At 44.5% G+C, this 17,872-nt stretch overlaps 1 protein-coding gene across 3 annotated transcripts in view; it reads right to left on the reverse strand.

Moving 5' to 3' along the window:
- LOC126298763 (uncharacterized) overlaps window positions 1-17,872 on the reverse strand; it is a 367,391-nt gene that overhangs the window by 198,013 nt on the left and 151,506 nt on the right. Inside the window, exon 3 of one of the 3 annotated variants that reach the window (XM_049990213.1) lies at window positions 2,498-2,554. The exons of the other annotated variants lie outside the window; for them this stretch is intronic. Coding sequence (XP_049846170.1) covers window positions 2,498-2,554 — 57 coding nt within the window. The remainder of the gene's footprint in view (window positions 1-2,497; window positions 2,555-17,872) is intronic. 3 annotated transcript variants of the gene reach the window in all.

Consider the following 17,872-nt stretch of genomic DNA (forward strand, 5'->3'; position numbering starts at 1 on the left):
TGGTTGTCATGACTTGAGAACGTAGTTTTTCGAGACAAAATTCATGAATAAATGCTTCACAGAGGTCTTGTCACGTCAGATTGTCAGTCTCGAAGCTTTCGATGACTTGCTTCGTCGTCATCGCCAGGAGATATTTCAGGAGACCAGTAGGTGCTTTAGTTGTAAAAACAACAAGCTCCTGTATGTTATTACATCAAAGCAATTATACTACAACAGCATTTCCTAAGGATCTCACCTAATCCATGGAGTTAGACACCGCTGTACGCTGTTCTTAATGAACACCACCACCACCACCACCACCACCACCTCCACCACCACCATCCCTACTACTGCAACTACGACTACTATTACTTCTACTACTAGAACTATTACTACTGCTACTATTATCACTACTGCTGCTGCTTTTATAGTACCTCGAATAATGGCACCGGTACAACAAACATAGCTGCTTCTACTAGCGCTGAAACAACAACAACAGCAGCAACTACTACTACTACTACTTCTACTGCAACAACAACAACAACATTAGCTACTACTACTACTGCTGCTACTCCTACCACTACTGCTATAACAGAACCTACTGCTACTACAACTACTGCTAACTATCACTATCAGAACAACAAATATGTCATTGTAAAACATCTGATATTACTATGTTACGCACAATTTCTTTAAACTCTACTTTGTGCGTTAGACGATGTCAGTTTCCCATGACTCATGATTTCAGTCCCGTAGCTGAAGACCGGTGACGAAGATCTTGAATTCCCTGGAGCAGTCCACAGGCTGTTTCATCGACGATCATATTTGTTGGATGTTTTGAACAGCGCCAAAGAATTCCATCAACCTTCTATCTAAATATATGGCAACATTAACGATCTTATACTACACTACTGGCCATTAAAATTTGCTACAACACGAAGATGACGCGCTACAGACGCGAAATTTAACCGACAGGAAGAAGATGCTGTGATATGCAGATGATCAGAATTTCAGAGCATTCACACAAGGTTGGCGTCGGTGACGACACCTACAATGTGCTGACATGAGGAAAGTTTCCAACCAATGTATCATACACAAACAGTAGTTGACCGGCGTTGCCTGGTGAAACGTTGTGATGCCTCGTGTAAGGAGGAAAAATGCGTACCATCACGTTTCCGACTTTGATAAAGGTCAGATTGTAGCCTATCGCGAGGGCAGTTTATCGTATCGCGACACTGCTGCTCACGTTGGTCGAGATCCAATGACTGATAGCAGAATATGGAATCTGTGAGTTCAGGAGGATAATACGGAACACCGTGTTGGATAACAACGGCCTCGTATCACTAGCAGTCGAGATGACAGGCATCTTATCCGCATGGCTGTAACGGATCGTGCAGCCACGTCTCGATCCCTGAGTCAACAGATGGGGACGTTTGGAAGACAACAACCATCTGCACGACCAGTTCGACGACGTTTGCAGCAGTATGGAGTATCAGCTCGGACACCATGCCTGCGGTTACCCTTGACGCTGATTCACAGACATGAGCGCCTGCGATGGTGTACTCGACTAACCTGGGTGCACGAATGGCAAAAGCCATTTTTTCGGATGAATCCTGGTTCTGTTTGCATCATAATGATGGCCGCATCCGTGTTTGGCGACATCGCGGTGAACGCACATTGGAAGCGTGTATTCGTAATCGCCATACTGGCGTATCACCCGGCGTGATGGTATGGGGTGTCATTGGTTAGACGTCTCGATCACCTCATGTTCGCACTGACGGCACTTTGAACAGTGGACGTTACATTTCAGATGTTGTACGACCCGTGGCTCTACTCTTCATTCGATCCCTGCGAAACCCTACATTTCATCAGGATAATGCACGACCGCATGTTGCAGGTACTGTACGGGACTTTCTGGATACAGAAAATGTTCGACTGCTGCCCTGGCCACCACATTCTCCAGATCTCTCACCAACTGAAAACGTCTGGTCAATGGTGACCGATCAACTGGCTCGTCACAACACGCCAGTCACTACTTTTGATGAACTGTGATATCGTGTTGAAGCTGTATGGGCAGCGGTACCTGCACACGCCATCCAAGCTCTGTCTAACTCAATGCCCAGGCGTATCAAGGCCGTTATTACGGCCAGAGGTGGTTTTCTGGGTACTGATTTCTCAGGGTCTATGCACACAAATTGCGTAAAAATGTAATCACATGCCAGTTCTCGTATAATATATTTGTCCAATGAATACCCGTTTATCATCTGCATTTCTTCTTGGTATAGCAATTTTTATGGCCAGTAATGTATATATGTCTTGCTATAGTGAAATGTAGTGCGGAAGCTGTTTGTTGAAATGTTAAAGGGGGAGCGATATCGCCAGCAACAAGTCAGCTGTACTTATTGCTCTGGTGCTGGGACTCGCTCTAAATACTTCAAACGGGATGAAATGTGTTGTTCGAGTTCCAAATCGTGGTCGGAAATGTGCAGGAACTGTCATAGTGATGAATAGAAATTACCTCGTGTTGACAGGGAGGACAGAACTCGCACACCCCGCAAGTCGTTGATAGACATGTCTGTAATAAAATAATTGTTGCCGTAGAATCATCAGAAGAGGCAAGAATTAATATAGAAAAGAACTATCTTTAAGCGCAGCTGGAAAATGCCAGGGACGGACCGTGGTAGTTTATTCCTTGGCTCTGCAAGGTAGTTTGTTTTTAATTTTAATTTCTTAAAATGTATAAATAAGTCTGTAATGTAGTTTATATAATATCTTTCCCTGCAAGGCTTTCCCGGGATGGTTTCAGGAATGCACTTGCAGACTCTATCAGATTTGCAGCTTGTATATAGATTGATATTGGTGCTGCAACCTTTGGTCTCCGTAATTTATCTAGCGTAAAAGTGCAACAGTTAAGGCATTGGGCATGTATTGGAGATGCTCTCGGTTTAGATCCCCGATTGTCGCCTTCCTTGGTCCTGAGGCAGCATCGATGTTTTACAACGCCGAGGTAGCGGGCTCGAGTCCATCTCAGCCACTGGTGTAGGTTTTAGTTTGCCGTCCCTGTTTTGGATGGGTTAGCGATAAAAGAGTACAGACGGAAATGCATTCATGCCGTAGAGGTTTCGGAAAAAGATTAATATTCGCTTTGCTATCACTTCTATTATATTCTGTATATTTTCCTTATCTCCACAGTAATTTCCATTTTCCAGTCACTTGTAATTTTATTGCAGCCACTGTTTTTCTAACAATCTGTCTTTTAGGTTTCTCTATTCTATCCAAGGGCGCCCATACCCTTTCCTTCTTAAGGAAAGGAAGAAAAATAGTATATCAGGTCTTTTTCTTTCGAAAAAAATGATTTGGAAGTCTGTATGATGCAGGTTTTTAAAAGGGTCCGAACTATAACCCCAGGTGTACATCCCCCTTCCCTGCTAACTATCGTATAGGCGCCCTTGATTCTGTTCAGCATATAGTTCATCGCTAAATATTCAAATGTATGTAAACATTCTGATCATACTACTGTAATAAATTGTTGTAGATTTACTTTTATAGCTACACAGCTTTTTTGTAGAAATCTTGCGACAAACCATATGCTTTTTCCATTTTATTAACTCTTACATCCACAGCAGATTTTTCTAGACCATTCTGCTATGTGGTTTCTCCAAGATATGTCTGTTGATATCCATCGTCCGTTACCCACATTGCTTCGGTAACTAGCCTGGAAAAATTACTTTGTTAAGCAGTCGTGGTGTCCTAAGAGAAGAATCCTCACTCAGCAACCAGCAGTGGGAACCTTCGTTTCTCTGTAGATCCACAGAACACTGTGCATACCAGACGATACAGGAGATTGTAGCGGAGCTGCAACCGAGTCTCGATCTCGACTTTGCAAAGGAAGTGCGAGACTGCCCAGGTTGACAGGAGCTAGAGTAAACAGACCAGGTATGTCTAATGTGATATCCAAATACACAGACAGGATCCTTATAGGAAGACAGTAATCACGAGAAATACTTAGCTTAATAATCAGCAGCGATCTGGTCTGACCGAAATGGTGCCTACAGTATTTAACAGAAATGGTTCTTCCAATTTCCTGTGTCGTGATCCAATTGCGCAGAAAGGTAATATTCGTGCAAGTCAAAAAGCTCTAAACATTCATGCCGGCCGCCGAGTCAATATCGATGTCACTGTCCAGGTAACCACGAGGAGATTGCGCCACTGAAGTATGTGTACAGCGGGTGTAGACTCAAATTCCACGTTAGCGAGAGCTACACACTATCAAGCCAAGATTACCTCCGGTTCTCAGCAGTTTTCTATGAAACCCATCGTGCTCATAGTAGAGTTCTCGTTTAGGCGAGGTTACTCCCATCACATTTGACGATTCGCAGCAAAGCCTCTTACACCATATCGCTAATGCACTTTAACGTCTCCAGTGTACACTGGTAACCTCCGCATGAGGATTTGGATAATACAAATACTACTCTACCAGTGACTCCTGAATTAACCAACGGAACATCTATCACAGTAGCAACCTGATTTGTTGCTAAAGAATTTAATTCTACCACTCTACTAGACAAATTGTTAATAGAGTTAGTGGCCACTTCCTCAAGTGCGTTTTGTCTCAGCATACAGTTCTTATCATCGTCACCCAGCTCATACTGCATCTTTTCCAACCTTTCTCCGAAATCGTCTTTTACATGATCGACTCTGGTGTTAACCAGGCCAGCCTCCTCGGAAATTTTGCGTGCATCGGCCGTCATAGCTTGTAGTATTTATGAACAGAAATCAAATGCTATTGATCGTGTGCACTGCTGCAATTAATGTTGTACATCTACATCTACATGACTACTCTGCAATTCACATTTAAGTGCTTGGCAGAGGGTTCATCGAACCACAATCATACTATCTCTCTACTATTCCACTCCCGAACAGCGAGCGGGAAAAACGAACACCTAAACCTTTCTGTTCGAGCTCTGATTTCTCTTATTTTATTTTGATGATCATTCCTACCTATGTAGGTTGGGCTCAACAAAATATTTTCGCATTCGGAAGAGAAAGTTGGTGACTGAAATTTCGTAAAAAGGTCTCGCCGCGACGAAAAACGTCTATGCTGTAATGACTTCCATCCCAACTCGTGTATCATATCTGCCACACTCTCTCCCCTATAACGTGATAATACAAAACGAGCTGCCCTTCTTTGCACCCTCTCGATGTCCTCCGTCAATCCCACCTGGTAAGGATCCCACACCGCGCAGCAATATTCTAACAGAGGACGAACGAGTGTAGTGTAAGCTGTCTCTTTAGTGGACTTGTTGCATCTTCTAAGTGTCCTGCCAATGAAACGCAACCTTTGGCTCGCCTTCCCGACAATATTATCTATGTGGTCCTTCCAACTGAAGTTGTTTGTAATTTTAACACCCAGGTACTTAGTTGAATTGACAGCCTTGAGAATTGTACTATTTATCGAGTAATCGAATTCCAACGGATTTCTTTTGGAACTCATGTGGATCATCTCACACTTTTCGTTATTTAGCGTCAACTGCCACCTGACACACCATACAGCAATCTTTTCTAAATCGCTTTGCAGCTGATACTGGTCTTCGGATGACCTTACTAGACGGTAAATTACAGCATCATCTGCGAACAACCTAAGAGAACTGCTCAGATTGTCACCCAGGTCATTTATATAGATCAGGAACAGTAGAGGTCCCAGGACGCTTCCCTGGGGAACACCTGATATCACTTCAGTTTTACTCGATGATTTGCCGTCTATTACTACGAACTGCGACCTTCCTGACAGGAAATCACGAATCCAGTCGCACAACTGAGACGATACCCCATAGCTCCGCAGCTTGATTAGAAGTCGCTTGTGAGGAACGGTGTCAAAAGCTTTCCGGAAATCTAGAAATACGGAATCAACTTGAGATCCCCTGTCGATAGCGGCCATTACTTCGTGCGAATAAAGAGCTAGCTGCGTTGCACAAGAGCGATGTTTTCTGAAGCCATGCTGATTACGTGTCAATAGATCGTTCCCTTCGAGGTGATTCATAATGTTTGAATACAGTATATGCTCCAAAACCCTACTGCAAACCGACGTCAATGATATAGGTCTGTAGTTAAATGGATTACTCCTACTACCCTTCTTGAACACTGGTGCGACCTGCGCAATTTTCCAATCTGTAGGTACAGATCTATCGGTGAGCGAGCGGTTGTATATGAGTGCTAAGTAGGGAGCTATAGTATCAGCGTAATCTGAAAGGAACCTAATCGGTATACAATCTGGACCTGAAGACTTGCCCGTATCAAGCGATTTGAGTTGCTTCGCAACCCCTAAGGTATCTACTTCTAAGAAACTCATGCTAGCAGATGTTCGTGTTTCAAATTCTGGAATATTCCATTCGTCTTCCCTGGTGAAGGAATTTCGGAAAACTGCGTTCAATAACTCCGCTTTAGCGGCGCAGTCGTCGATAACAGTACCATCGGCACTGCGCAGCGAAGGTATTGACTGCGTCTTGCCGCTTGTGTACTTTACATACGACCAGAATTTCTTCGGATTTTCTACCAAATTTCGAGACAATGTTTCGTTGTGGAACCTATTAAAGGCATCTCGCATCGAAGTACGTGCCAAATTTCGCGCGTCTGTAAATTTTAGCCCATCTTCAGGATTTCGCGTTCTTCTGAACTTCGCATGCTTTTTCCGTTGCCTCTGCAACAGCGTTCGGACCTTTTTTGTGTACCACGGGGGATCCGTTCCATCTCTTACCAATTTATGAGGTATGAATATCTCAATTGCTGTTGCTACTATATCTTTGAATTTGAGCCACATCTCGTCTACATTCGCATAGTCAGTTCGGAAGGAATGGAAATTGTCTTTTAGGAAGGCTTCTAGTGGTACTTTATCAGCTTTTTTAAATAAAATTATTTTGCGTTTGTTTCTGATGGATTTGGAAGAAATGGTATTGAGCCTAGCTACAACGACCTTGTGATCACTAATCCCTGTATCAGTCATGATGCTCTCTATCAGCTCTGGATTGTTTGTGGCCAAGAGGTCAAGTGTGTTTTCGCAACCATTTACAATTCGCGTGGGTTCGTGGACTAACTGCTCTAAATAATTTTCGGAGAATGCATTTAGGACAATCTCGGAAGACGTTTTGTGCCTACCACCGGTTTTGAACAAGTATTTTTGCCAACATACCGAGGGTAGGTTGAAGTCCCCACCAACTATAACCGTATGAGTGGGGTATTTATTTGTTACGAGACTCAAACTTTCTCTGAACTGTTCCGCAACTGTATCATCGGAGTCTGGGGGTCGGTAGAAGGAGCCAATTATTAACTTAATTCGGCTGTTAAGTATAACCTCCACCCACACCAATTCGCACAGAGTATCTACTTCGACTTCACTACAAGATAAACCACTACTGACAGACACCAACACTCCACCACCAATTCTGCCTAATCTATCTTTCCTGAACACCGTCTGAGACTTCGTAAAAATTTCTGCAGAACTTATTTCAGGCTTTAGCCAGCTTTCTGTACCTATAACGATATCCGCTTCTGTGCTTTCTATTAGCGCTTGAAGCTCAGGGACTTTTCCAGCGCAACTACAACAGTTTACAACTATAATTCCGACTGTTCCTTGATCCAAGCACGTCCTGTAATTGCCAAGCACCCTTTTACATTGCAGCCCATCCCGCACTTTCCCGAGGCCTTCTAACCTAAAAAACCGCCCAGTCCACGCCACACAGCCTCCGCTACCCGTGTAGCCGCCAGCTGAGTGTAGTGAACTCCTGACCTATTCAGCGGAACCCGAAACCCCACCACCCTATGGCGCAAGTCAAGGAATCTGCAGCCAATACGGTCGCAAAACCGTCTGAGCCTCTGATTCAGACCCTCCACCCGGCTCTGCACCAAAGGTCCGCAGTCGGTTCTGTCAACGATGCTGCAGATGGTGAGCTCTGCCTTCATCTCGTAAGCAAGACCGGCAGCCTTCACCAAATCAGATAGCCGCTGGAATCCATGTAATCTATTACATTCTGATTCTCTGTTCTTAGTTTCAAACGATTTCCTCACACAACGCACTTGTAAGGTTGCTACCTTCGCTATTCTGCACAGCTGCCCATACAGGTCCGAAGGTGTAGCACCGACTTCAGTGCAGTTATCTGTAAATCATCTAGATACGCTCCAAAGATATCGGTTTCTACGGAGGGAATTAACATTTCATTAGTGACGTTTTCTTCTTTTCGCAATAAGTCCTTCTTAACTGCATTGTCAGTGTGAAGCTGGACGGCAGTTATAACTGACGAACCGTTTCCGGCAGACCCATCGGGTCACCGTCGAACCTTCACTATATTACCGTTTCTTTCTGTCTACGAGCGTGACAATAATCCCGACCACAACCTCCTCAGAAATGGCAGTCATATTCATATGGCAGTCGTCTGTTATTTTATGCATCAGCACGCCTGCCATCTTGAGATGTGTCCCCCAGGAGTCATTGCTCTAATATCGTGTAACAAAGCCTCTAGCGTGGATAATGGCCTTAGTTCGGTGAGGAAGAGAGTCTAAGAGTTTCTTCAGGTATGTCATACCCAGCAGAAGTCACTCGTTGATGATGACATGCCATAGAGGCTGCCATACTGCCGAGAAGTTGATTCCTACGTTACAGCCGCTGTCCCAAACACTCCCGGGCATTTTCTAATGGTTTAAGATCGGGTGATTTCGTGGGCCAGACGAAATGTGATTGGCTGCCAGAGTGTTCGTCAAACCAGAAGCAGTCCTGTGAACAGGGCTGTTGTTATCATAGAAGATGGACATGTTCACACCGCACTCAGAATGAAGTGCAAGACTTAGTTAGTGTTGAAAATACGTACTGGTTAATTTTCACGGTAACCTGAGTGATCTGGCCACGGATATGGTACGAGAAACACACCCAAAATATCACAGAAACACTTCCGGCCTGTTGTTGTAGCTGTTCTTGTCTTCAGTGCGTAGACTGGTTTGATGGTGTTCTGCGCGATACTCTGTTCCGTGCAAGCTTCGTCATGTCGCAATAACTAATGCACCTTACACCCATTTGAACCTGTTTATTGTATCCATCTCTTGGTTTCCCGTTACAAGTTTTACTCCGCAAACTTCCTGAAATTACTAAATTGACAATTTTTTGAGTCCCAATAAGTACCCTGACAACCAATCCCTTCTTATAGTCAAGTTATAACATAAATTTCTTTTTTCCCCGATTCTATTTAGTATCTCCTCATTAGTTATTCGATCTACCTATCTAATCTTCAGCTGTCTTACGTAGCACCACATTTCAAAGGATTTTATTCTCTTTTTGTCTGAAATGTTTATGGCCAATGTTTCCCTTCCGTATAGGTTACACTTCGCACAAATATCTTCAGAAAAAACTTTTCAACACTTTAATTTATATTAGATCTTAACAAATTCCTCTTTCTCAGAAACGCTTTTCTTGGTATAGCCAGTCTGCATTTTATATCCACTCTTCCTCGGTCGATATTAGTTATTTAGCTGCCCAAATAGCAAAACTCATCTACTACTTTTATTGTGTCATATGTTAATCTAATCCTCTCGGCGACACCTGATTTAACTCGACTACTTTCCATTATCTGGTTGATGTCCATTTTGCAAATTCTTTTTGAGACACAATCCATTCCGTTCAGCCAATATTCTAAGCCCTTTGCTGCCTCTGAAAGTTTACAGTCTTCAGGAAACGTTCAAGGTTTATTTCTTCTTCTTGAACGTTAATTTCCTTCAGGCTACTGCTTGCTCAGTCTACAGATAAAATAACGTTGAGGATAGTGTATAACCCTGTAACACTCCCTTTTCAATTACGTCTTCCCTATAATTCCCTCTTATCAGTTTTGCACTTCCTGTCAGTCCTACTTTTTATACGTCTGTACTGCCTTTCGCCTGCTTAATTTTCTGCATTTTTTATATCTTCTCCTTTCGTCAGTTAAATTCAGTATCTTCTTTGTTGTCTAAGATTTTCTACTAGGTCTTGTCTTTTTTACCTGTTTGATACTCTGCCGCCTTCACTATTTTATTTCTCAAAGCTACCCATTCGTCTCCTGTTACAGTGAATCATTACCTAATGCTCCCTTTGAAATTCTCCACATCTCAGTCTTTCAATTTATTCACGTCCTGTCTACTTGATTTCCTACCTCTTTGCAATTTCTTCAGTTTTAATCTTCAGTTCGTAAGCACTAAATTATGGTCAGAGATCGCTGTTCTCCCTGGAAATGGCATGCAGTTCAAAACCTGGTTCCGAAATCTCTGTCCTACCATTATATAATCAATCTGGAACCTTCCAGTGTTTCAAGGTCTCTTCTACGTGTAAATTCTTCTCACATGTTTCTCAAACCAAGTATCAGCGAAGACTAAATTTTGCACTGTACAAAATTCTATTGGGGCGGCCCCTTCATCCCTGTCTCACGGTCAGTGCTCTTCTACTATTTTTCTTCTCTTCCTTTTCTTTCTATCAAATTCCATTTCGCAATCACAATCAAATTTTTATCTCCCTTAACTACCTCAATAATTTATTTCATTTCATCATATATTCTTTCAATCTCTTCATCATCTGTGGAACTACATCATAAAAAAATTTGTATCACCACAGTTCCCAAAACTCCTGGAGATTGACGTTGACTTTGGATTTTGTTTCACAGACACAGTCCCTTGGACAGTTCAGAGATGTTACTAAATCCTCCCAAAGATGTAAACAACCATGCATGAGCAGCGCCTATTAGACAGAGGGGGTCCGACAGCAGAACAGTTACAGTCATTCCACCAAGAAGGAGGTACACAGCTCGTGTTGTCTGTAGTTCAACCATGCCTAGACAGTCAATACCGCGGTTCGATCGCGTCCGCATTGTTACTTTGTGCGAGGAAGGGCTCTCAAAAAGGAAAGTGTCCAGGCGTCTCGGAGTGAACCAAATCGATGTTGTTCGGACATGGAAGAGACAGGAACTGTCTATAACATGGCTCGCTGAAGCCACGCAAGGGCTACTACTGCAGTGGATGACCGCTACCTACCTATTATGGCTCGGAGAAACCCTGGCACCAAAGCTACCATGTTGAATAAGGCTTTTCGTGCAGCCACAGGACGTCGTGTTACGACTCAGACTGTGCGCAATAGGCTGCATGATGCGCAACTTCACTGCAGACGTCCATGGCGACGTCCATCTTCGCGACCACGATAGCATGCAGCGCGGTACAGATGGGCCCAAGAACATGCCGAATGGACTGCTCAGGATTGGCATCACGTTCTCTTCACCGATGAGTGTCGGATATGTCTTCAACCAGACAATCGTCGGAGACGCGTTTGGAGGCAACCCGGTCAGGCTGAACACTGTCCAGCGAGTGCAGCAAGGTGAAGGTTCGGTGCTATTGCGGGGTGGTATTGCGTGGGGCCGATGTACCGCGCTGGTGGTCATGGTAGGCGCCTAACGGCAGTACGATACGTGAATGCCTCCCTCCGAGCGATAGTGCAACCATATCGGCAGCATATTGGCGACGGATCCGTCTTCATGGACGACAATTCGCACCCCCATCGTGCACATCTCATGAATGACTTCCTTCAGGATAACGACATCGCTCGACTAGAGTGGCCAGCATGTTCTCCAGACATGAACCCTATAGAACATGCCTGGCATAGATTGAAAAGAGCAGTTACGGACGACGTAACCCATCAACCACTCTGAGCGTCTACGCCGAACCGCCGTTGAGGAGTGGGACAATCTGGACCAACGATTCCTTGATAAACTTGTCGATAGTATGCCACGACGAATCAATGCAAGTGTACGTGCTATTGGGTATTAGAGGTATCGGTGTGTACAGAAATCTGGACCACAACCTCTGAAGATCTCGCTGTATGGTGGTACAACATGCAATGTGTGGTTTCCATGAGCGATAGAAAGGGTCGAAATGATGTTTATTTTGAACTCTGTTCCAATTTTCTGTACAGGTTCCGGAACTCCAGGAACCGAGGTGATGCAAACTTCTTTTGATATGTGTATTTGGCATACAAACCTATACCACTATAGTGAGTGTAAGCTTTGTGCCTATCTTGTTTATGACAGTGTGTTCACTATATAGTTCGTAGTAGATTAGCTACAATCCTGGTTTCGTATTCATTCTTAGACGTACTCCGACATTACGCTGTTTGATGTAGGCTTAATGTATTCGAGTCCACATGCCCACTTCATGCAGGTCCCTTCGCAACATTCACTCGGAAACTGGTTGAGATCGACCTCTATTTATTGACAGCAGCAATTTATCTCCAAGTTTGTACGCTCTGGGTGTGTGCAGTACGGTGATAGTTCAACAATAATTACGTGCTGCACTGCAGGCCGTTGTTGGAAGATGATGATTTAGAATGGTAGTTTACACAGCTCGAAACGGACAATGTTTCAGGAGCTGTCGGAATTTCTGTCTTATCTTGCACAGATGGCGCTACATATTGTCTTCTTTCCTAGCTCAGAATAATCGAGAATAACCGCACAGCGAAAATTTACGTGTGACGAGAAAGTGAGCAGGACAGTTCTGTTTCTAAGAAGGATAAAACAGCGGAGACACAAAATTACATACCAATTTCGTCTGTGTGTTGCAGAATTTTCGAACATATTATGGAATTAATGCAGGAAAGGAAGGTTTCTCTAAGAATCACTATCCACTCAAGAAACGCAATTGGTATGAAACTCCTTTTGAGCCTTTTTACTTGCAATATATCAGAAATACACTTTCCAGTCACATTAATGTGGCCACGGTCTATTTTCGACGTGCAATAACCAACCTCAGCCAGTTGATAGCGACACTAGCAGTGGAGGGTAAACACAGCGTATCGGGGAGACGCTGGAAACAGCGTAGTCGTAATTGTAATGCGGAAACGGAGGGGTGTATCTGACGAAAAAAAGGGCATGGTTCAAATGGCTCTGAGCACTGTGGGACTTAACTTCTGAGGTCATCAGTCCCCTATATCTTAGAACTACTTAAACCTAACTAACCTTAGGACATCACACACATCCATGCCCGAAGCAGGATTCGAACCTGCGACCGTAGCGGTCGCGTGGTTCCAGACTGTAGCGCCTAGATTCGCTCGCCCACCCCGGCCGGCAAGGGCGTGGTCATTGGCTGATAGGCCAAGGGTGGAAGCATTTCCGAAACAGCTAAGTTAAACTGTTTGCGATCTGCCGTGGTTAAAGTACATCGTGCATGTCAAAATGACGCCATCCAAAGCCGGAGAAGAGGCAACTGTGGTGAGCCATGGGTCATAGATGATGTGGGTGCATGGCGGCTGCGCAGATCTGCACGGCGAATAGACTTGCAGCTGTTGAGCAGCTGACGGCCCAGATGAACCAAGGGGCTAGCAACAGTGTCTCCTCAGCGACCGTTCAGCGAACGTTTCTGCATATGGTCCTCCGCTTCAGGCGACTGTTTAATGCACCCGTGGTGATTGCCGTTCATCGGCGACGAAGGCTGGAATTAGCACACCAATACCGCAACTGGAAATTCACTGAGTGGCGATAGGTGGCCATTGCTGATGAATCACGTTTTCGGATCCATCGGACAGATGGCTGTTGGCGTGTACAGCATGAAAGGTCTAACAGCAAACACCCAGCAAAATCGTCAGAAGGGTCCAGGCCGGAGGAATGGGGCGTTATGGTCTGGAGAATGTTTTCATGGCACACCCTGGGTGACCTCATAAATCGGGAAGGCCCAATAGATAAACACAAGTGTGCATCCACCCCTGGGACCTTATCCTACATGCAGTTTGTTTTTACTCGGTACAATGGCGCCTACCAGCAGGACAATTCAACGCACACAGCTTCCAGTGTACGTGCGTGGTTCGATAGAAATGGAAATGTGCGTTTGACATCATTGGCCGGGAGACCCCATGTGGGGCAGATCCGGCCGCCTTGGTGTAGGTTTTATTACATTCGAAGGCACGTTGGGTGGCCTGCGCGCCGGATAGGGATGAAATGATGACAGCACAACATTCAGTCCCAGAGAGGAGCAAATCCCCGACCCAGCAGGGAATCGAACCCGGACCCGCAGGACGGCAATCCGTCACGCTGACCACTCAGCTATCGGGGCGGACAGCGAGGTTAGATGAGCATCAGGCTGAGATTACCGTGCTCTCGTGACAACCAAACTCCCAGGCTCTAAACCCTATGGAGAATGTATGTGACCAGCTCGATCGACCTATCCGCGCTATGGATCTTCAACCCTCAAACTAGTGCAGCGGGCGGCGACACTGGAGTCCCAGTGGCTTCACATACCTCTCGGTACCTTCCAAAACATCACGGACTCATCTTCTGTACGTCTCGCAGCGATCTGGGCTGCAAAAGGTGGTTATTCAGGCTTTTGACAGGTTGTCACATTGACATGACTGGACCGTGTAATATACAAAACGTATGAGGTTACGAATGTCAGTTCTCTTTAAATGTGCATAGCTTGTGCTGCGTCCTCCAGAAGATACGGTAAACAGCCTACATAGATGAGCAATGAGTTGCCTATGATTCGGATGCAGCATAGGCTCCAGACACGGACTGTGTTATACATCTGCCTTACGTCGCGCAAATACCGAGCGACTGGAAAAAAGAGCAGGTGACTCCTGTAAATAAGAAGGATAAAAGTACGTATTCTCAAATATTACTGACCACTATCCATAACATTTGTTTCCTGCTGAATTCTTGAACACATTTCTCAGTTAGAATATAATAAATTTTCTTGAGATGGAAAACCTTCTCTCCACGAAAGCATCGCTCGTTCAAAATGGTTCAAATGGCTCTGAGCAATATGGGACTTAACATCTGAGTCATCAGTCCCTTAGAACTTAGAACTACTTAAACCTAACTAACCTAAGGACATCACACACATCCATGCCCGAGGCAGGATTCGAACCTGCGACCATAGCGGTCTCACGGTTCCAGACTGAAGCGCCTAGAACCGCTTGGCCACTCCGGCCGAGTATCGCTCGTGCGGAATTCAGTTTGCCCTTTTCTCACGTGATATCCTACGAACTATGGAAGAAGGGCAACAGGAAGATTACATATTTCTTAATTTCCGAAAAGCATTTGATCTCGTGTCCCACTGCAGACTGTCAACGAGGTTATGAGCGTACAGAATAAGTTGCCAGATATGTGAGTGACTCGAAGACTTCGTAAGTAACAGAACCCAGTAAGTTCCCTTCGACAGTGGGCGTTCATCAGAAACAAGCGTATCGTCTGGAGTGCCCCAGGGAAGTGTGATAGGACCGCTGTTATTTTCTATACGCATAGATGGTCTGGCGGACAGGGTGAGAAGCAAACTGCGGCTGTTTTCTGATGATACCAGTGTGTAGGGGAAGGTGTCGTCTTTGAGAGACTGTAGGAGCATACAAGATGACTTAAACAGATTGCCTCTTTGGTGTTATGAATGGCAGCTTGCTCTAAATGTAGAAAAACGTAAGTTAATACAGATGAGTATTAAATACAAACCTGAAGTGTTCAAATGCAGCATCAGTAATGTGCTGGTTGATACAATAACGTCGTTTAAATTCCTGAGCGTAACGCTGCAAAGCGATATTGAATGGAACGATTATGTAAGGATTGTACTGGCGATGGCGAATGGTCGACTCCAGAGAATTTTATGGAAGTGCGTTTAATCTGTAAAGAAGACCACATATAGGACTCCAGTACGACCTGTAGGAAGACATCGAAGCAATTCAGAGGCGAGTTGCAAGATTTGTTACTGGTAGGTTCACTACACGCAAGTATTACGGAGATGCATTGGGAATTCAAATGGGTATCCCTAGCGGGAAGGCGGTATTCCTTTTGATGAACACTGTTGAGAAAATTTAGAGACTTGGCATTTGAGGCTGACTGCAGAGCGACTTTTCTGCCGCGAGCGTACACTCTGTGTAGGTTGTATGAAGATAAGGTTGAGAAATAAGAGCTCGTAGGGAGGCATACAGACAGTCGTTTTCTCTCTCTCTTTTTGCTAGCGGAACAGAAAAAGAAATGATTAGTAGTGAAACAAGATACGAGTACCCTCTGCCACCAGCGTACGGCGGCTTGCGGGGTATGTTTCTAAATGTAGGTGTAGATGAAGTATATCTAGCGGTCGCAGAATATGGCTTCGTTTGCAACAGTTCTATAGGGTTTCCAGCACCATCATCAGGTTCCACGACGCGACCCTAGGATTTATAAGTACTCTGGATGAGGTTCTTGCTACCGCAACGATCTTAAGCTCCCTACCAGTTCCACGACTGGCAGAAACGCTGGAATTTTCACAACGTTCATATTCCTCTTCCAATGTTGCACTTCTCCAGATCTCTGGAAATCGAGTTGATATAATGTCTTTCTCAAGACCCAGTGACGGGTATTCTTCCACTTCCGCTTCCACCGTCTGAACAGAGGTATAAAGGGTGATATTTTCCACCATGTACGAGCTCTAGGGACTCATCGTGGAGAGGAACGGAACAAAAAAGACCTAATGAACTTATGACCAGAAATGTATGGTTTCCATGCCAGAGACCATTTGTTGTTGTGGTCTTCAGTCCTGAGACTGGTTTGATGCACCTCGCCATGCTCCTCTATCCTGTGCAAGCTTCTTCATTTCCCAGTGCCTACTGCAACCTACATCCTTCTGAATCTGCTTAGTTTATTCATCTCTTGGTCTCCCTCTACGAATTTTACCCTCCACGCTGCCCTCCAGAACTAAATTGGTGATCCCTTGACGCCTCAGAACATGTCCTGCCAACCGATTCCTTCTTCTAGTCAAGTTGTGCCACAAACTCCTCTTCTCCCCAGTTCTATTTAATACCTCCTCATTAGTTATGTGATCTACCCAAGTTATCTTCAGCATTCTTCTGTAGCACCACATTTCAAAAGCTTCTATTCTCTTCTTGTCTAAACTATTTATCGTCCATGTTTCACTTCCATACATGGCTACACTCCATACAAATACTTTCAGAAACGACTTCCTCACACTTAAATCAATACTCTATATTAACAAATTTCTCTTCTTCAGAAACGCTTTCCTTGCCATTGCCAGTCTACATTTTATATCCTCTCTACTTCGACCATCATCAGTTATTTTGCTCCCCAAATAGCAAAACTCCTTTATTACTTTAAGTGTCTAATTTCTTAATCTAATTCCCTCAGCATCACCCGACTTAATTCGACTACATTCCATTATCCTCGTTTTGCTTTTGTTGATGTTCATCTTATACCCTCCTTTCAAGACACTGTCCATTCCGTTGAACTGCTCTTCCAAGTCCTTTGCTGTCTCTGACAGAATTACAATGTCATCGGCGAACCTCAAACAGTGTTTCGCCGTTTGTCTGATGGTTCAAATGGCTCTGAGCACTATGGGACTTAACATCTGTGGTCATCAGTCCCTTAGAACTACTTAAACCTAACTAACCTAAGGACATCACACACATCCATTCCCGAGGCAGTATTCGAACCTGCGACCGTAGCAGTCGCGTGGTTCCGGACTGAAGTGCAGTGCCTCGAACCGCTTGACCACCGCGGCCGGCGGTGAACCTCAAAGATTTTATTTCTTCTCCATGGATTTTAATACCTACTTCGAACTTTTCTTTTGTTTATTTTGCTGCTTGCTCAAAATACAGATTGAATAGTATCGGGGAGAGGCTACAACCCTGTCTCACTCCCTTCCCAACCACTGCTTCCCTTCCATGTCCCTCGACTCTTATAACTGCCATCTGGTTTCTGTACAAATTGTAAATAGCCTTTCGCTCCCTGTATTTTACCCCTGCCACCTACAGAATTTGAAAGAGAGTATTCCAGTCAACATTGTCAAAAGCTTTCTCTAAGTCTACAAATGCTAGAAACGTAGGTTTGCCTTTCCTTAATCTTTCTTCTAAGATAAGTCGTAAGGTCAG

This window comes from Schistocerca gregaria, chromosome X (genome assembly GCF_023897955.1).
Source record: "Schistocerca gregaria isolate iqSchGreg1 chromosome X, iqSchGreg1.2, whole genome shotgun sequence".
Taxonomy (NCBI): domain Eukaryota; kingdom Metazoa; phylum Arthropoda; class Insecta; order Orthoptera; family Acrididae; genus Schistocerca; species Schistocerca gregaria.